The sequence below is a fragment of the Phocoena sinus genome, chromosome 6, assembly GCF_008692025.1.
Source record: "Phocoena sinus isolate mPhoSin1 chromosome 6, mPhoSin1.pri, whole genome shotgun sequence".
NCBI lineage: Eukaryota > Metazoa > Chordata > Mammalia > Artiodactyla > Phocoenidae > Phocoena > Phocoena sinus.
In genome coordinates this window covers 88,237,736-88,259,002 of record NC_045768.1, presented here as the reverse complement: position 1 = coordinate 88,259,002, position 21,267 = coordinate 88,237,736, and the positions used below count along the sequence as shown (strand labels likewise).

General features: G+C 37.6%; 1 protein-coding gene across 10 annotated transcripts in view; it reads left to right on the top strand.

Moving 5' to 3' along the window:
- Positions 1–21,267, top strand: part of SLC35D2 (solute carrier family 35 member D2) — a 79,032-nt gene that overhangs the window by 14,221 nt on the left and 43,544 nt on the right. For all 10 annotated transcript variants that reach the window (XR_004350278.1, XR_004350277.1, XR_004350276.1 and 7 more), the window contains exons 2-6: positions 2,822–2,855; positions 4,781–4,867; positions 11,430–11,497; positions 17,594–17,665; positions 18,992–19,060. Coding sequence is in view for 7 of the 10 variants with exons in the window: in XM_032634316.1 (XP_032490207.1) it covers positions 2,822–2,855; positions 4,781–4,867; positions 11,430–11,497; positions 17,594–17,665; positions 18,992–19,060 (330 nt within the window). In the remaining 3 variants the exon portion in view is untranslated. The remainder of the gene's footprint in view (positions 1–2,821; positions 2,856–4,780; positions 4,868–11,429; positions 11,498–17,593; positions 17,666–18,991; positions 19,061–21,267) is intronic.

The following is a 21,267-nucleotide window of genomic DNA, read 5'->3' as shown; positions in this document are numbered from 1 at the left end:
CCCATTGGTGCAGGTCCCGTCCCTATTCTTTTGTCTCTGTTTTTTCTTTTTTCTTTTGCCCTACCCAGGGGCGTGGGGATTTTCTTGCCTTTTGGGAAGTCTGATGTCTTCTGCCAGCATTCAGTAGGTGCTCTGTACGAGTTGTTCCACATGTAGATGTATTTTTGATGTATTTGTGGGGAGGAAGGTGATCTCCACGTCTTATTCCTCCACCATCTTGAAGGTCCTCCCCCAATTATGTTGTTGTTTTTTAAAGAAGATGTTTGGAGTAGGAGTTTGTTAATTAATTAATTTATTTTTGCTGTGTTGGGTCTTCGTTTCTGTGCGAGGGCTTTCTCTAGTGTGGCAAGCGGGGGCCACTTTTCATCACAGTGCGCGGGCCTCTCACTATCGCAGCCTCTCTTGTTGCGGAGCACAGGCTCCAGACGCGCAGGCTCAGTAGTTGTGGCTCACGGGCCTAGTTGCTCCGTGGTATGTGGGATCCTCCCAGACCAGGGCTCGAACCCGTGTCCCCTGCATTGGCAGGCGGATTGTCAACCACTGCGCCGCCAGGGAAGCCCCCAGTTATGTTATTTTGATCCTCAGTTGCTTTCCTTAGATCTGTAGGTTCCCTTTTCATCTCACTTGATTGCTTTGTTATCTCAATTTTGAGCTCTTGTTTTATTGATATCTTCTTATTAAGGTGTTCCGTAGCTGGAAGCACTTATAAAGGGTGGCTTCTCAATCTGTGTTATATTCTCTTCTAGGCCGATCTATTTGTCTTCCTTCTGTAAGCCTTTTGTTGTTTGTTTATATTGTGGTTTTATTATTTTGCTTCATGTTGCAGGTTGTATTACTGGGCAAGGAGACTCTCAGATACAGGGGAAGTATACTGGGTGGAGCTCTTGGGACCCACTCCTTTTGGGGAGTGAGGGAAGCAGGATTAGGTAGAGGGAGAAGCTGGGCTGTGCTTTATCACAACAAAGCCTGATCCCAGGCCCTCTGGAGCTAGAAGGGCTCTACAGAGCTGTCTTGAATTGGGGTGAAAGCCCCTGGCTTTTATACCCCTGCACAGGCTGCTCTCAGGCAGTGGGGGTGCTATTGGCAAGGCAGCTTTCTTCAGCTGAGGTTGCTCTTGAGCGACTGGGGAATGAGTGCTTCAGTCCAGAAGAGGGTGTCTGGGTGGCACATCCGGCATCCATTAGAGTTCATTTTATTCTCACAGTGGTGCTGGTCCAGACAGTCATTCAGTTTTCTCTGATAAGGCAGGTTGGTTCTTTATTCTTTTCTTACCCTATCTGAAATAGGTATGTTTCCCTTTGACATACAGATTGAGGGCTGAGGTGTTGCTGTTGGTGGTGGTGGTGGTGGTTTTTTAGGTGATATTCCCCCTTTTTTGGTGGACCGAGAGAATGACTGGGAGCCAGTGAAGGGCTGGAAAATGAGTGAGCACGGTGAAGTGATGTGCTGCCTTGTTAAGTATGGTATGAGGTAGGGGTTAAGATTCTGATTCCAGTTACCTAGGGCCATTTCCCTACTGCTTGCATGGTCATCTTTGTCATGAATCAGGTTTCCATAAAGCTATGTATCTGTCCATAAAGCTATGTATCTGTCCCCATCTGTGTTCTCTTGCTTTGTCCTGTTAGACTATCATTGTGCAAATACCGCACTCTCTCATTTATTGTAACTTTAAAATGGAATCCTGGGGACTCCCCTGGTGGTCCAGTGGTTAGGGCTCCGTGCTTCCACTGCGGGGCACAGGTTCAGTCCCTGGTCGGGAAACTAGGGTCCCTGCATGCAGTGTGGTGCAGCCAAAAAAAAAAAAAAACAAGAATCCTGGCATCCAGTAGTCATTCCTCCAACTTTGTTTTTCTTCAGGATTATCTTGGATCATGTTTGCTTTTTGCCTTTGCATTCAGTCTTAGGATCAGTCAGTTTCCACAAAATACTTGCTGGTGTTTTTACAGAGAGATTTGATTTTATAGGTCAGTTTGTGGATAATGGTTCACTGCAATATTGATTCTAATCCATGAAATTTATTTAGGGCTTCTTTAATTTTTTAAATATTGATATATAGTTTTCTATGTAGAGGTATTTCTTGGAAATCTTTTATTAGATTTGTACCTGGGTATATTATTTTGAAAAAAGGAAAACCGTATGATGAATCTCCATGTAGCCATCATCCAGTTTCAACAACCTTGTTAAATTTATATCACTCCTCCTCTCAATCCCAGCCTCTCCCCCAAGATTATTTTGAAGCAAATTAAAAATGTATTGTCATATGCATTTCAATATGAATTTCTGAAAGATAAGAGGGACTTTTTTGTTAAAAAAAACCTACCACCCCAATATTATTTCATGCCTAAAAAAGTAAAAATAATTCCTTATTACCATAAAATACCCAGTTAGTGTTATTTGATGTTTTTTGGGTGCTATTGTAAATGAATACCTTTAAAATTTTATGTTCTTTGTGTTTTTATGATATATAGACATAGAAATGATTTTTTTCGTGTGCTCATCTTGTATCCAGTAACCTTGCTAAAGTTATTTATTATTTCTAGTAATTTATCCCCAGATTACTTTAGCTTTCTACATATAGAATTGTGTTGTTTGTTAATATGACAGTCTGCCTCAAGGGGCAATAGAAGTTTGCCAAGTTTAGCAATGATCAGTTTAAAAAATGGAAAAGAAATGAACAAATGAAAAGTGAACAAATTTGACAATTTCACTAAGACTGAAAAAAAAGTCTAAGACTTTTTAATAACTCCTATCATTATGTGTTGTATATTGTCTTCAACTTTTTTATCAGTTGCTAATATTAGTTATTCTATATTTTTTGTAGTTTCCCATCACCAGTTGTTCTTGGAATTGGACAGGTAAGTGAAAAAAAAAATTACCCTCTTAATTACTTGTCAGTACACATCATGAAATTTTAAGTGCTTTTGTTTAAGACTGTGATTTACGAACTTGTTCAGCTGGCAGAGGACCATGGTACTTTTGGTGAAACAACATGAAGTATTGACACACATCTTATTTCATTTTACAATTTAGGAGCAGTTGTATTTGTAGGAAAAAACAACTAATTTTAACTTCCTTAATAGAATTTAATTACTCTAAAGCAAGGGGGCAGCAGACTGAAAGCCTCCAAGGTCTGCTGGGTAACAGATGAGTGCGCACAGTTTAAGCCACTGTGCCTGAGAAGAAAAAGGTTAGGGAGATGAGGTGAGGCCCACTAGGGATCAGGGAAATCTAATTTTTACATCAAACCCCTAATTTGTAAATGGTGGCAACAGATTCATATTTTCATAAAACTCTCTACAGGCCAAACAAAACATGTTTGCACTTTCCTTCCTGAAGTTTGCGATGTTTGTTCTCAAGTGTAAGGACAAACTTGGATAAACTTTCAAACTTACCCCATTTGGCTGTTTCTGAAATTTTCCGTTAATATTAATTTGTGGCTTTTTTACTTTTTGGGTCATATGCTGATGATTTCTAGTAGGCACGTGGTAACACAGGCACCAAAGTTTTTTTGTTTTCGTTTTCCTTTAGTCTATAAGGAGAAAAACTTAAAATTATAAAAATTGTATCTGTTAACTAAATTTTAAATTGTGAATCTGGAATTTATATGATTAAACATTATTCTAGTTAAATGTTTTGCTAATTAGGTACTCTTTGCACATCATTTTAGGGAGAAAAAAATCATGAGGAAACAATATCTTTCCTTAAGGTCAAAAAATTTATATCTTTATGGTTCAGTGTGAAAATATGTTAAAAAGTACTTTAAAAGATCAATAAATAATATGTGGTAATGTGCCCTTTGTAATGCCCAAGACAAATAAATTCACTGGATTGTACTCAATTAAGGTAAAAACGTTTATGATTTGCAATTTGTGGGGGAAGAAGCCAGCAGACCAAATTTTAAAAGTCTGAATTGAAGAATATTTTAAACGAGTGTTGGTAAATTTCTGTAAGAATTATAAAGTAAGTCATATATACAGACTACAATTATAATTCAGGGTGGGCTTGTGTTATATAAATCTATTATAAGTATTAAGTTTGTACACTCAGGCTCAAGGTTTAGGATGATAATCATTTTGAAGGAGACCTTAAATTTTTGCATCCTAATGTGGTCAAAAGTAAGTTCTAAAATGTGTGTAGAAAGATGATATTAAAACTTTTTATTTTATAATAATAATCTGGAGTATTTCTGATATACCTGGTGTAATCCAGATTAATAGCATTTGAATGAGATGTTTTTGCAACACCGGCTAGATTGGAGAGAAAAATAAATCCCTTTTAAAGTTTGTTTTCCTCTTAATTTGACTTTTGTGTTATAGAAATATTATACTTTACAAAATACGTTTATGTGTGGAGTTTGCCTCCCTTCCCCCTTCCTTTCATCCCCACACTTACTTTCTGGGGTAAGGTGACCATATGCTCAGTACATAGGAAGGATGGTCTAGGATCAACAAGCAGCCTCACCGACTGTGGTCACTCTGGTCAGTTTTGGGCTCACCGTTCCTTTTTCCCACTGTTGTCGTTCCTTGAGCCCCTTGAGATATCGTATATACGTTATATTTGATGTTATACTTTTTGCCTATAGTTCTGGTGCAATCTATACGGTGGCAAGAAAAACAATTTTAATATTTCAAGGAATAATAGGTTTTTTGGAACCTAGAAAATGGACTTTTCAGATATATATATATTTTTTGGTGAACCTCTTTTCTTTTGATGATGTATTTGTACCTCAAATAGTCTTTCCAGATATGTTGCTGAAGTTTTTCTCTTCCCTTTTCTTTAGATGACAGTTACCATAATGATACTATATGTGTCCAAGCTAAGTAAACTAATTCACTTCCCTGATTTTGACAAGAAAATTCCTATTAAGGTATGTGATGGAAAGTACATATAGCTATGATGGAAGGTGTAGAAATGCTATAGAATTACAAAGTGATCTTAAGAGTACAGGTCCATTTCTATACACATGTGCTTCCTGTTGGCAATGGGTAGAAACTTCTTAATAAAGGTTTCATATCATTCAGTGGTCCACTAATGTAACATAATACTAGTAAAAGTATGTGCTTAGCAATAAATACTATGTGTCTTCTGAAATGATAAAGCTTTCTAATAGGAACTGGCAAGCTTATTTGGTAAACGACCAGATAGCAAATAATTAGGCTTTGTGGGCCAGACCATCTCTGCTGCAGCTATTCAGCTCTGTACCATGAAAGCAGCTGTAGATGATACATATATAAATGAATCGGTGTAGTTGTGTTCTAATAAAACTATTTGCATAAATAAAAGATGGGTTAGATTTGTCTCTTGGGCCCTCCCAATTTGTTGATCCCTGTTTTAAATTTTCATTTTTAGCTTGGATTGATAACAGTTGTGAGTAGAATGATGAATAAACACATTTTGATATATGTAGTTTTTTTTCCACGGTGGAACTAGAAACATGAGAACTGCCATTCCTTCCTGGGAATGTGGAATGGAACTAACTTTTTTTTTTTTTTTTTTGCGGTACGCAGGCCTCTCTCACTGTTGTGGCCTCTCCCGTTGCGGAGCACAGGCTCTGGACGCGCAGGCTCAGCGGCCATGGCTCACGGGCCCAGCTGCCCCGTGGCATGTGGGATCTTCCCGGACCGGGGCACGAACCCGTGTCCCCTGCATCGGCAGGCGGACTCTCAACCACTGTGCCACCAGGGAAGCCCGGAACTAACTTTTATTGTACAGTTGCTGGGTGACATGCATGAGGCCAGACATTTAATTCCTAGAGCAATCCCATACGACAGGTGGTATTAAATCGATCATGGTGACATTTTTTGGATTTAGGGAGGTTAAATCAGACTGCAGTTCCTTGAGAGTGAGGACCTCACATGGTTTGTTCACTGCCATGTCTCTCAGGCCTGGAAAAACACTGGCATCTAGCTCTGGATTATTCATCAGGTCGACTAAGCACATGCTTACTGCATCAATAATCAGGGACATTCACAAAAGGAGAAAAACAAAATATTGAAGTATAGGAAAGATATTAACCCAATCATCAAAAGAAAAATCAGAATATTGTTGGGCTTGCTTACACTTAGCTTATAATTTTTAAATACTTTGAACAATTGTGAAATATGATCTAGACATAGGAAAAAAGGCATCATACATGACTGTGTAGTTGAATGAATAATTACCCTTGTAATCATGACCTACGTCATGAGATGGGATCACAAAATCCTTCTTTACCCACTATTCTGACTTTTGTATTAATAATTTTCTTGCTTTCTTCGTAAGTTTTCTAAATTTGTATGTATCCTTGAATTACGTAGTTTAGGTTTGCCTATTTTTGGATGTTATATAAAGAGAATTAAACTCTATATATTCTTTTGTATCTTGCTTCTTTCACTTAATATTATGTTGGTAAGATTCATCCACATTGTTGTGTGTAACCGTATTATTTTATTTTCATTGTATAAATATATTACAGTTTATTTATCTGTTTTACTGTTTATGGTAATTGGGGTTGTTTCTAGTTTGGGCCCTAGAAAAATAAAAAGTACTGTTCTGAACATACTGATAGCTGGATCTTGGTGCACAAGTATTAGTCACCTAAGGCTCCCATAACAAAATACCACAGACTAGGTGGCTTAACAGAAATTTATTTTCTCACACTTCCGGAGGCTGGAAGTCCAAGATCAAGGTGCCAACAGGATTGGTTTCTGAGAGTTCTCTCCTTGGCATATAGACAGCTGCCTTCTCACTGTGACCTCATGTGGCCTTTACTCTGTGCCTATGCACTCCTGGTGTCCCTTCCTCTTCTTATAAGGACACAAGTCCTATTGTATTAGGACCCCACATTTATTACCCCATTTAACCTTCATTACCTCCTTAAAGGCCCTATCTTCGCATGCAGTCACCTGGGGGCTAGGGGTTCAAAATGTGAATTTTGAGCAGATACAATTCAGTCCAAAACAGCACGTGTGCGTGAGTTTTTTGGGAAGCTTATCAAGAAGTGAAACTGCTGACTCCTAGGGTGAGCGTATTGTCAGCTTGAGTAGATAATGGCAAACTCTTCCCCCGAGTGGTTGTACCAGTCCCTACTCCTGATGAAAGTGCATGAAGGTCCCTATTGCTCCTCATTCTTGCCAATCCTTGGTATGCCAGTCATTTTAAATTGTGCTGATCTGGTGGGTGCATAATGACATCTTCTTGGCTTTTATTTGCATTTCCCTGTTTATTAATGAGGTTGAGCGCCTTTTCATTTTTTAGTGCCCATTTGGATATCCTCTTTTGTGAAATACTTGTTCAAGACTTTTGCCCATTTTTCTTACTGATTTGTGTAGGAGTTTTAAAAAATATATTAATGATAGTCCTCTTGTTAGTTATATACAGCATTACAAATATATTTCCCCACTCTGTTTCATATCTTTTTATTTTCTTTATTATGTATTTATCTTGTATTCCTTTATCATGTATTCCTTATCATAAAAAGGAATCTTAATTTTAAAATAGTTAAATTTTATCAGTCTTTTCCTTAATAATTAATCACTATTTTCCTTATTTAGGAAATTCTTCCCTACTCTGAGGTTATGAAGATATTTTTCTAGATAAAAGATATATTGTTTTTCAGAGTTAGGTTTTTAATCTGCTTGGAGTTGATTTTTGTGGATGGTGTGAGGTAGTGGTACAATTTCATTTATTTTTTCATTTGTCGCAGACTCAACTGAAAAGTTTATCCTTAATATTGTGCCACTTATATCGTGGTACTATTGTTCACATATATTTCTAAGCTCTCCATGCTTTTTCATTTGTCTATTTGTGTTTCTGCCCCATTACCTCACAGTCGTAATTACTATTGCTTTATGCAAAGCCTTGCTATCTGCTAGAGCAAGTCTTTCCTCCTAAGTTCTTGGTTCTTCACATTTTTATGTGAATATTAGAAGCAGGTTTCAAGTTTCATGAAAAATAACCTTTTGGGATTTTGACTGGAATTGCACTGAAGCTCTAAAGCAATTTGGAATGAGTTGACATCTTTAAAGTATTGAATCTTTCAATCCATGTACATGGTATACATACCCCTTCTTTAACTGCCCTCAGTAAAGTTTTATAATTTTCTCTATAGAGTTCTAACAGTTTTTGTTAGATTTGTTCTGAGGTACGTCTTTTTTTTTTTTTTTTTTCTTTGCTATTGCATGTATCTTTTAAAAACAGGGGACTCCCCTGGCGGTCCAGTGGTTAGGACTCCATGCTTCCATTGCAGGGGGCACAGGTTTGATCCCTGGTCAGGGAACTAAGATCCTGCATGCTGCGTGGCACGGCCAAAACACCCCCAGATTATTTGGAAAGTTAGAAGTATATCCACTAAAAAATTATTCACAATGTGAAAGTTGAGCGTTATGTTTTATACGGCGGGAACTTTTAGTAATTCAAGCCTGGGAGGCAGCATCTCAAGTAACTGTAAGAGAAGTGCTCTGAGGAGGTGAGGTGAGGAGCCAGGACATATAGGAGTTTTGCAACAAAGGGCAGGTGGTCTGAATGTCAAAAGATTATTGTTAATTAAAGAAAACCGGATATGTCAACTTAAGGAATTTAGAGCTTTTCTATATATGGGAAGATGCAAGAGTCTGGGATCACTGAAATCATTCCTTTGATATACATCTCAGCTATCTGGGACCAGTATCCTTTGTTTTCATATCCTGAGTTTCCTCAGGGCTAACCAGCTCACCATAGGCTGTGGCTGCAAAGGTCGTGGCTGCAATAGCTGGTGACTGTGACATCCTTTGTTTACTGATATGGCAGGACATATTCCACTTCTCAGGTACATATTTTTATCTTTTGTATATTGTCTTTGTATCTGCAACATTCTAACTTTCACTTCTTTTACTTGCCATACTGTATAGCACAGGACGTACAGTGCAATGTTGATAGAAATGGAAATGGCATTTTTGTCTGATCTCAAAGGGGAAACTTTTAATATTTCGTCATTAAGTGTATTGTTTGCTGTAGGTTTTTTTGAGATGCCTGTTTTCTGTGTTCCAGTTGCCTTTTGCTGTAGGGACATAGACACTACCTCTGGATGGAAGGGAGTGTCAGTCACATTTTAAGAGTATGTGAGAAGAGAGATATTGCTACAGTCTATTTCTCTTGGTATTTCTGCCAGGTTTTTTGTTTTGTTTTATGTATTTTGAGGCTGTATGATTAGGTGCCTACATTTTTTTTTTTTGATTGCACCTCACGGCATTTGGGATCTTAGTTTCTCGACCAGAGATAGAACCCGTGCCCCTTGCAGTGGAAGTGCAGAGCCCTAACCACTGGACCGCCAGGGAATTCCCATAGGTGCCTAAAATTTTAAATTAGTTAAATCTTACTGGTGAATGATAGTGTTTAATTATGCACAGTGGAACTCCTCTGTTTCAGTTCTTTTAGTGTTCCCCTGGAATTCAAAACAGGCATATCTAACTTATCAGATTATAAAGTTGATTAATTAACGCATTGATTAATCAGCAGGGGAATTAGCACAAATAATTTAGCCCATGGTTATCAGAAACTAGAAGTCAGTACTGTCTTTATTTTGAATTGTATATGGAAACAGGGGCAACTGATTCTCTTCAACACCTAAGAACCTCTAAAGTTGTAATATCACCAGCTGTGTGATTGTTGAGTCAGTTGTACACTGTTAACCAGAATTTTGTTGACTGAAAAAAAATGTGCAACGTAAAAGTTGAGAATTATGTTTTATTTTGCAGACAAAACGAGGACTTAAGCCCAGGAGGCAGTCTCTCGGATAGCTCAGGTAGCTCTGAGGGACTGCTCCAAAGAGGTGAGGGAAGGGCCAGCATATACAGGAGTTTTTGCAAAAATGACTAGGTAGTTGGAACTTCAAAAGATTACTGTTAGTTAAAGAAAGCCAGATAGTATCTCAAGCTAATGAATTTAGTGCTTTTCTATGTATGGGAAGATGCAAGAGTCTGGGCTCATTGAAATTATTCCTTTGATGTGACCTTAGCTATCTGGGACCAGTATCCTCTTCCTTTCCATCCTGAGTCTCCTCAGGGTGCACCATGGGGGTGACTGCAGTGACTGAGGGCTTGGCAGTGAGGGCTTGGCAGTGCGCAGCCCGTTTGTCTCCATCCTGAGTTCCCTCAGAGCTCACTTTCAGTGGGGGCTGTAGTGGCTATCAAGCCACCAGGCTGCAACATCCTTTGTTTACTGATATGGCAGGCCCAAACATTTTTCATTTACAATGTTGATGAATAAAAGGGAAGGTCCTGGATCCATTATCTTGCTTATGTTTCTTGAGCAAATTTCCTAATAAAGAAATTCTGTAACTTTTTTGCAGATGACACATAGTATTTAAAAATCTTTCAAAAGGGGCTTCCCCGGTGGCGCAGTGGTTGAGAGTGCGCCTGCCGATGCAGGGGACATGGGTTCGTGCCCCGGTCCAGGAAGATCCCACATGCCGCGGAGCGGCTGGGCCTGTGAGCCATGGCCGCTGAGCCTGCGCGTTCGGAGCCTGTGTTCCGCAACGGGAGAGGCCAGAACAGTGAGAGGCCCGCGTACCGCAAAACAAACAAACAAACAAACAAAAAAACTTTCAAAAGATATCCGAGTTGCATGCTTAGTGTCTTTTTAGTGGAAAAAGAAATGTTGGACTCATCTTGATAGCTATAGAGTATTATATTAGTTTAAAAGTTCTTAAAAGTTATCATATGAGCTTATGAAGGGATTTTTTTTTCGTTTATGGAAGACTAGGTGTTACATTTTGTCTCTTTTTCAGTGTGTTCTGAATAATATTTCTCTTAACAATCAGAAAATAATTCAGGAGCTCAGAGCTCGGTAAACCTAATTCAACTACAAACTACATTGTTTAACCTTGGTAGATATTTAATTATTCTAGGCCTTTAAAGCAAATAAAGTAACTCCAAAGTAATGTGGCCAGTATACACAACTTTTTGAAAGTGTCACCAACTGTGTGACGCATCAATGGGATATAGACCTTTGCCTTTGTCCAGAAAAGTGCATATATGCATAGATAACAGAAGTTTGTACACTTTTTCAATGGCCTTCTGAATCTCATTCATAAGCTATATTTATACAGTTTATAAGCGATAAACACCCATCCTCAACTCACCAACCTGGCTAGGGGTCTCCACCTAAGAGAGGTGCTTGTTCAGAGCTTTCTTTTAGGGAAATAGTCTACTAATGTGGGCAAGGTCAAGATTTCCATTTCTATCCAGCCTCCACACCACCACCATGGTTATGGATTTCACTTCCTACCTAACTATTTTTTGATCACATGGAGAAAGTCATGATGTGTTCTGGATTCTGGAAAATATAGTCATTGCAAGGAAAGGAACTCAGAATGATTTGCTTACTGATGGGGAGTGAATGTCACCATTTTTATATATGAAAGAAAATGTTATTGGAGTACTAACCAAATATTCTTTCTTTTTTTATTGAAGCTGTTTCCTCTGCCTCTCCTCTACATTGGAAACCACATAAGTGGATTATCAAGCACAAGTAAATTAAGGTAGAGTGCAGGTTAATGGTTGATTGGAGCCTTCACTCGTTTGCTTTTAGTGTCACAAAGACCAGCTTTGATTTTTCAAGATATTGCTTGGGCTACATATAGAAGACAATAATATTCCATAATTTAAGAAAATAAGGTAGAGTTTTGAATTTAATTTGATAATGCTTTAGAAATGTTAAAAAGCTGATATATTTTTCTTTATGTTCAAGTCTGAAGATAGAATGTGAGATCTATAGAAATCAAGATAGAGAAGGTATGATTTATTCAGAAAGATTCATTTATACGGATATGGTTCTGTGTAACTTTTGGTTTCATCACAGTTTTATAAAAGCAGGAATATTCTGTCAGATTTGGTGTAGGTCAGCCTTGGTACAAGGAAAAATAAATGACAGACGTTATTTTCACGTATGTGATATATACTTCTGAAATCTGCATTTGCATTTATTTTATGGTCCTTTGACTACTCTGTTAAAAGTCACTGCAAAAATGAAAATAGAAGTGTACAAAGACCAAGTCATCCTATAAATTGGAAAACGTGGTGTGAAATATGTAGACTAATGAACACACATTAGGGTGACAAACCTTATGAAAAAGATGTGAATAATGGGAAAATAAAGTCTGACCAAAGGGTGACAGAAATGGAAGGAAACCTGTTTGTATAGGGAGAGAAGAAAAGTGGCAGGTAGGAGGTAGACCAGAAGGAGAAAGTACATATAAAACTGAGAAATGTGAAATTAGGCCTGTTGCCTTTCACTCTTGTTTGGAAAGGACAGATTGTGGTGGTTGTGAAAAACAAAATGTCCAATACTGTTTTTAGTTACATATTTTAGTTGTTTTGTTGTTTCCTTCTGGGATTAGGACAGTCAATTTTCCTTAATGGTCTTAAATTTGTATTAAAACACCCTGTGGTAGGTGCTATTGCTGTGTTGCTACATATCCTCTTGCCCTGTCTCTGAGCCCACCTGCAGCGTGGGGATGCCTTCAGTTACCCTCATAGCTGCCCAGCCGCACTGGGGGTCTCTGCCTCGCAGATGAGGCCTTCTTGTTTTAGTGATCTTACAAACATCTTTATTACAAGTGTTCTTCAACACTTCTCTATATGCATAGCAGAAGAGGTAAGATGAAGGCTTCTTGGGTGCTGTGGGGGCTTTCAGCAAGTGAGACTGAGGAGGAAGGAAGGAAGATTGCTTATACGTGGTGTCATGTAGTATGTTTCTCTCTCTCCCCTATTTTCCATAAACTGGTAGTTGGTCCTAGAGGCTTGATCAGATTCAGAAAATTTTCAGGCAACATCAGTTTATTGGTGATGTTGGGTTCCTTCTACTGCATCACCTCATGGGATACATAATGTTTTATCCCACCTTTAATGATATTTAATGGATCAGTTCCACTTCTAATGATTTTAAGGGGTCAGTCTGGTCCCTTCATTAGAATGTTTCCCATCGATTTTTCCCCTAATGGTTTTAGCCTCTATTGATGATCATTGTCTAGATCCATTATTTCATTTCAAATTGAAAAATGATGATTTTCTAACTATATCACCCCTTCTACATTAATTGTCTAAACTTCCTCAATAAATACAAACTTTCATTCACCATATCATACAGGAAAGGCAGGATAAAGCTTTATTTATAAATGTTCAGAGTAATAAATTAGTGTCCTGTCACCTTCAATAGTGAGTTGTTGTTTATTGTTTGTTTTGTTTTTTACCATCACTATTAACTCATGCATTTTCATTTATTTGAAACAAGTCCCTCATGAGATAGCCATTTTGCAAATATTTTCTCTCAGTCTATGGCTCGTCTTTTTATTCTCTTTACACTGTCTTTCAGAGCAGAAGTTTTAATTTTAATGAAGTTCCACCATCATTTTTTTCTTTCACAGATTGTGCGTTTGGTGTTGTATCTAAAAACTCATTGCCAAACGCAAGGCCATCTAGATTTTCTCCTACATTATCTTCCAGAAGTTTATGTTTTACATTTAGGTATATGATCCATTTTGAACTTAATTTTTGTGAAAGGTATAAGGCCTGTGTCTAGATTCAGGTTTTTTTACGCGTAGATGTCAAGTTGTTTGAGCATCATTTGTTGAAAAGGCTAGTCTATCTCCATTGAATTGTATTTGCTCCTTTGTCAAAGATTAGTTGACTATATTTGTGTGGGTATATTTCTGGGCTCTCTATTCTGTTCCATTATTCTATTTGTTTCATTTACTTAATGTTTTAATTCATTATATAAATACTTCTTTTGATGCTCAAATTATACCATCTCAGGTCAGTGGGAGCTTCTTTGAGTTGACTCCTATGTTCTAGAGCCCCAGTAGTCTTTGATTACTTCCTTGCTTCCTGGCACATGATGTCCCAGATTTATTTGGACTTTTCCTGCCATTTCTCCAAGGATCCCCTGGTTATTTTTAGTGTGAGGTTGAGGCCATAGTCTGGGTGCTGGATATATTTAGAAGAAAGGGCTAACACAGTATCCTGATGAATAACATGTAGGGTATGAGAAAAAGAAAGACCAGGATGCCTTCGTGGTCTTTGGCCTGATGAAGTGGAAGAACAGAATTGCTATTGATTAGGTCTATACCTAGGAGTAGGATTGCTGGGGGTATGGCCATTCTGTGTTTAACATTTTGAGGAGCTGCCAAGTTGTTTTCCAAAGTGGCTGTGCCATTTTACTTTCCCACCAGCAGTGTATGAGGGTTACAATTTCTGTACGTTCTTGCCAAATTTGTTATTGTCTATCTTTTTGATTATAGCTATCGTAGTGGTTGTGATGTCGTATCTTATTGTGGTTCTGATTTGCATTTCCCTGATGATTAATGATATTGACCATCTTTTTATGTGCTTATTGGTCATTTATATAGCTTCTTTGGAGTAATGTCTATTCAAGTCCTTTGCCCATTTTTTAACAGGGTTATTTATCTTTTTGTTATTGAGTTTTAAGTCTTTAGGTATTCTAGATACAGGTCGTTTATTATATATATGATTGCAAAATTTTCTCCTATTCTGTGGATTGTCTTTTTACTCTCTTGATGGTGTACTTTGAAGCACAAAAGTTCTAAGTTTTTAAAAATTCAATTAATCATTAAGGTAAAATATACATAACATAAAACTCACCATTTTAACTATTTTTAAGTGGACAGTTAAGTGTCATTAAGTATATTCGCGATCTTGAGCAACCATCACCACTATCTATTTCCAGAAATTTTTCATCATCCCAAACAGAAATTCTGTACCCATTAAACCGAATGCCCCATTCCCCCATCCCCCTGGCCCTGGTAAACTCTGTTTTACTTGCTATGTCTATGAATTTGCCTATTCTAGATAGTTCATACAAATGGAATCATACAATATTTGTCCTTTTATGTCCAGTTTATTTCAGTTAGCATAATGTTTTTGTTTCATCCATGTTGTAGCATGTATCAGAATTTCATTCCTTAGTAAGACTGTGTAGTATTCTATTGTATATATCTATCACATGTTGTTTATCTATTTATAAAAGTTTTACATTTTGGGGAAGTCTGATGTATTTATATTTGTTATTGTTGCTTGTGCTTTTGGTATTGTGTCTAAGAGAATTTTGCCTGACGCAGGGTCATGAAGATATCATCCTATTCTTTCATCTAAGAGTTTTATAGTTTTGGCTCCTACATTTAGGTCTTTGATATATTTTTACATAATTTTTTCTATATAGTGTGAGGTAGGGGTCCAAAATCATGCTTTTGCATGTGAATGTTGAGTTGTTTCAGCATTATTTATTGAAAAGACTGTTCTTTCCCCATTGTATTGTCTTGGCACCCTTGTTGAAAATTAACTGACCGTAATTGGAAAGATTTATTTCTTGATTCTCAATCTTATTGCTTTGATTAAATGTTTATCTTTAAACTAGTACTAGATAATACTGATAATTGTAGCTTTGTAGTGAGTTTTGAAATTGGGTCCACCAACTTTGTTCTTCTTTTTCAAGATTGTTCTGGCTTTCTGGTTTTCTTGCATTTCCACATTGATTATAGAATTAGTTTGTCAATTTCTGGGGGAAAAAAAGCCAGCTGAAATTTTTTTTTTTTTTTTTTTTTTGCGGTACGTGGGCCTCTCACTGTTGTGGCCTCTCCCACTGCGGAGCACAGGCTCTGGACGCGCAGGCTCAGCGGCCATGGCTCACAGGCCCATCCGCTCCACGGCATGTGGGATCTTCCCGGACCGGGGCACGAACCTGCGTCCCCTGCATCGGCAGACGGACTCTCAACCACTGCGCCACCAGGGAAGCCCGCCAGCTGAAATTTTGATAGGACTGTGTTGAATCTATAGATTTATTTGGGAAGTATTTCCATTTTAACAACATTAAGCCTCTGATCCATAACATGGAGTGTCTTTCCATTTAATCTTCTTTCACCTTTTAACAATATTTTGTAGTTTGTAGTGTATTACAATTCTTACACTGGTTTTGTTACGTTATTCCTAAGAATTTTGTTCTTTTTGATGCTATCATAAATGGAATTGTTAACTTCCTTTTTGGATTGCTCATTGCTAGTGTATGGAAGTACAGTTGATTTTTGTATAATCATCTTGTTTCCTGCACACTTACTTCATTTGTTCTAATAATATTTTTTAATGGATTTCTAGGATTTTCTCTGTATGTATCATCTGAAAATAGAGACAACTTTCTTTTCTTTTTTGTATACTTTTTTTTTTTTTTTTTGGCCTAATTGTCCCATCTAGAACCTCAACTACCATGTGGAATAGATGTAGTGGTGAGAGTGAACATCCTGGTCTTATTCCTGATCTTAGGGGGAAGAACATTCAGCTTTTTACCGTTAAGTATCCTTATCTGCTTTTATTTTTTTATTATTTTTTTCTTCTTGGCTATGCTGCATGGCTTATGGGATCTTGGTTCCCTGACCAGGGATTGAACTCAGGCCCTCGGCACTGAGAGCGCAGAGTCCTAACCACTGTACTGCCAGGGAATTCCCCTTATCTGCTTTTAAAAGGCATCATCTAAAAATACTTTTTGAATTTAATGGAAAATAATAAGACTTTTTTTTTTTTGTCTTGCTTTGAAAAAGGCAGTTCAGACCAGTCTCATAAGACATTTTTAAGTGAAGTTCCTGAAAATTCTTTCTGCACTGCTCTCTGGTTGTAGTGTGAAACCCCTCCTCAGGTCTGGTCAGGAGGAGCTGCCCACCCCACCCCACAGACGCTGTGGTTCTGGCTTTCCTTTCTTTGGTCACCATCTTCTCAGGGTCACATTGGAAGCAGATAGAGGTGGGTCTTTCCAGCCCTGGCAGTCTGTGGCTGTGCATTGAACTGTGTCCTGGAATCTCTGGGTTTTGAGAGTGGATGAAAGGTTCATAAGTATTTTTGAAAGGCAGTGAATGTGGTCTCATTACATAAAGTTTTAGGGAAAAATTACCCATAATTTTATCCTCTAACATACTATTTTAAATACTCACTTTCAGTCTTTTTCCATATACAGAATGTATTTTATTACAGTTGTAGACTCTACATAGTTTTGTCACCTCCTTGATTTATTTAATATTCATTTTTGAAGAGTGGTAAAGTTTTATATTATAGAATTAATGTATAATGTTCCCTCAAGTGGATTTATCATAATTTATTTAATCATTGCCTTGTCTGATATTCAGGTTGTTTCTGATGTTTTTCCCAAAGACATTACTGCAATGAACATGTTTGTGTACATGATTTTTTTTCTTTCCTTTGGGTTATTATCTTAGGGTAAGTTTCCCAGCAAGAAGTAATTAGGTCCTAAGTTAGGACCATTTAATGACTGTCCATACATAGTCCCAACTTGATTTGTCAAAGGCTGTATTGGTTCACACTGCATATAATCTTTTAGCACAAACTTTGTAGTAGTTGGATATTATGATGTTTTGAATTGCTAGTAAGTAAAAGTGGCATGAAATTATTAAACCTCCATTTCTTTTTATTATTTAATATGACTTATTAGTAGCATGTGTGATAATTAAGGTTAATTCCTTATATTTAATTTGGAAAATTAATGGGCTTAATTAAAAATGTAAGGCATTAAAAAAGTACTTGGTGTCTGATGATATTATACTTGAATCTTTTCCTGACAGCTTGCCGATGTTCACCGTGCTCAGGAAATTTACCATTCCACTTACTTTACTCCTGGAAACCATCGTACTCGGGTGATTTTTGTTTTTCTTCTTTTCCTCTGGTGTCCTCTCCCCACACCCCCACATTATTTTTACCTAGCAAATTCTCAACATCTAGTCATCTTTTCAAATAGTTGATTTGAAGTGCTAGTAGCAATAACTTAAGGGCAAATGGTTTGTTCACTTAAAAGCAGTCTCCTATTTCCATGATTCCCTAAGAATGGAATGAGTGTTTTTTAAAAACAATTATAATTCTACATTAGATAAATAAAATGTGTGTGTGGTCAAAAATTATAAAAAGAAACCCCAACAACCCCAAAACAGATGTAAATCTGTTTCCTGAGCCAGATGGAATATACACTGATTTTGGAATGTAGAGGAAAAGTTGTCCACATATATAGTATAGAATAGGAGTAGCAGAAAATCAGGGAAAATTCATTCTGATGCAGTAAGTATGATGTAACATCAGAATAAATTAATTTTTATAATGTTGGTTTAAAAATTTCTCATAAAAATACGCAGGCTGACATCTAAAAAGGTGATTCTTTTTTTTTTTTTTTTTTTTTTTTTTAAAAATTTTTTTTTTTTTTTTTTTTTAAATTTATTTATTCATTTATTTATTTTTGGCTGTGTTGGGTCTTCGTTTCTGTGCGAGGGCTTTCTCTAGTTGTGGCAAGCGGGGGCCACTCTTCATCGCGGTGCGCGGGCCTCTCACTGTCGCGGCCTCTCTTGCTGCAGAGCACAGGCTCCATACGCGCAGAGCTCAGTATTTGTAGCTCACGGGCCCAGCTGCTCCGTGGCACGTGGGATCTTCCCAGACCAGGGCTTGAACCCATGTACCCTGCATTGGCAGGCAGACTCTCAACCACTGCGCCACCAGGGAAGCCCTAAAAAGGTGATTCTTGATTTTGCTGTGGAGACTATTTAATGATGAAATTTGGATGATGGCCCAATGTTTTAAGTTTTACTATTGAATTTTATCTTAATCTTTGCATGCTTGATTAAAGTACATACCAACTAGACCCACCAGCAGGAGCTCTTCTGCATTTTGTCCCAGCGTCTTTCTAGTGAGAACAGAGAAAATACATTTGTAATTAGATTAAGACAACTACTTAAGAAATAAAGTAAATTTGGTCTGATTTCCTAATCCATTTAAGGTACCTTTAGTACTCTTTTTACATAAAGCATTGTCCATTAGATTTTAGCTATAAAACTGTTAACAATGTCTATTTGCAGTTTATTTAAAAATATAATCTATATTTTTTCCTCTCCTCCTCCTTTCCTTATCTATCTATCTGTCTATCCATCTATCCATCTGTCTGCCTACCTATCTATCCATCCACTATTTATTTATTACAGGAAACAGTATTCCTTGAACATCATTGTCAGTGTCTTTGCCATCATTCTTGGTGCTTTCATAGCAGCTGGGTAAGACTTAGGACTATTTCTGCTCAATAACTCCTTTGTGTCTTTGACAATAGGCCTGGCCCCCTCCTCATTTTTCATTTTCCATCTGGCTGCAGTTGAATTGAGCAGCCAAGAGACAAATCTGTTGATGTTAGTGGAATCCCCATGTGTTCCTGTGAAAGTCACACTGGGTTCCAAGTTGGCCAGAACATTTCTGAGAAATATATAGAGTGAGCATTACAAGGTATTAATACAGCTTTTCTTCATAAAAGGAGTAAACTGTATACTTTTATTACTGAATGTTTGTCTTCAATATAAAAATTTTACAAAGAATTTTGAAAAGTTCTTAGGCATTTGACTAAGAAGAATAACAGATTTACAAAGCCCTTGTAAGCTGATTTGTTTTATCATCGTGTGATGCCTTATTGGTCAATATTTCCAAGGATGGAATACTCTCATTAAATGTTTGGGACATGAGCCAATACCAGTGTATAACTACTATCTTATTCATTAATATACCTGACCAGGAATAAGGGCTCCAAGTTTGCATTTGAAAGCAGGCGCTCGGACTCCTTTTATTAGCATAGTGGTTAAAGCATGTGTGCAGTTGCCTTCCTCGGTTTGAAACTTAACTTCTGTCAGCTATTTCTTAGCCTCTCTGTGCCTCAGTTTCCTCATTTATAAGGTATAAATGATACAGTTGGCCCTGTGTGTCCAAGGCTTCTGCATCTGTGGATTCAACCAACCGTGGATCGAAAATATATATATTTTTAAATACCAGAAGATTCCCCAAAGCAAAACTTGGATTCGCTGTGCACTGGCAACTATTTACATAGCATTTACATCATATTAGGTGTTATAAGTAATCTAGAGATGATTTAAAGTATATGGGAGGATGTATGTAGGTTATATGCAGACGCTGCACATCATTTTATATAAGGGACTTGAGCATCCGTAGATTTGGGTACCTGCACGTAGAGGGCGTGGGGGTGTGGGGTACTGGAACTAGTCCCCCGTGGGTATGGAGGGACGACTGTAATAGAAAAGAAAAACCTATGTGAATGAAAGGAAGAAAGAAAAAGTTGGAGGAATTTCAGTTAAACTAGTTTCATTAACTCATTTAGAAACAAGAGTTCTGGATCATTAATTGCAAATTAAATAAGGTGTGGGCTACAGAGCCAGGATGTCTGGAACCCTATTCTAGTCTCCTCACTTACTGGCTATATAACCAAGGACAAGCTATTTAACCTCTCTGTGCCCCATTTATTTTGACCGTGAAGTGCAGATTAGAATATCATCCACCTAATAGCATCACTATGAGAATTAAATGAGATAATAATAAACCAGGATTTACACTAGTTCGTGGTCAAGTTCAACAAAAACATGTTGAAGCATTTACTATATGCCAGGCATCATTCTATGTGCTGAGGAATCCAGCAGTTAACAAGACCGAGAACAATCCTTGCCTTCATGGAGCTTTCATTCAGGTTGGTGGAAACAGATAATAAGCAAAAGAAATTGATTAAAGATATAGCATGCCAGCTGGTGACAGATATTAGCAATAATAATGATGTTTATTATTGTTATAAATGTGTTTAGTCCCTTGCCTAGACCAGGGTTTATTATTTGCCTTTTTTATCTGTAACTTCCTCTTCTCCAATTCTAGCTGTGGCTGAGCACATCCCCCTTAAAGCTGGCCTGTTTGGTTTCAGTGCTGTGTTTCATGCCTGATATGGTGCTGGTACAGACATTAAGCAGCCACACTTAGAGCCTGTTTTGATCATGAAGACTTTTGTTCAAACAAAACATATGCGTGAAGTAGCTAAAAAAGGGAGGTGCCCTGTTGAAACTGCCTTCCTCCCACAGGGCTGAGGTCTCCCCAGGGACGCCTCTCTCTTCTAGGTTTCTTGGAACTCAGTTTGAAAACCACAAACTTAGAGCCAGTTGAAGACTTTTACAAAAATTGGTTTATAAAAATGTAAGTCTTTGATGAGGCATGGCACTTCAGACTCTGTGTGTATGAAAGCACATCTCCAGAAGCAGTTAGTAGGAATTTAGCTCATAGGTGATACTCTGGTGAGCTGAAAGGGTAAGTAGTGTTTCCCAAAACATCTAACTTTTACCCAAGAGCCAGCTTGGAATAGTAATTCTCGGCCTTCCCCTTCCTCAGCACCCACAGAATGGAAAATATCCCTGTGGGTAACAAGCACAGTTCTTAGCTGCAGCCC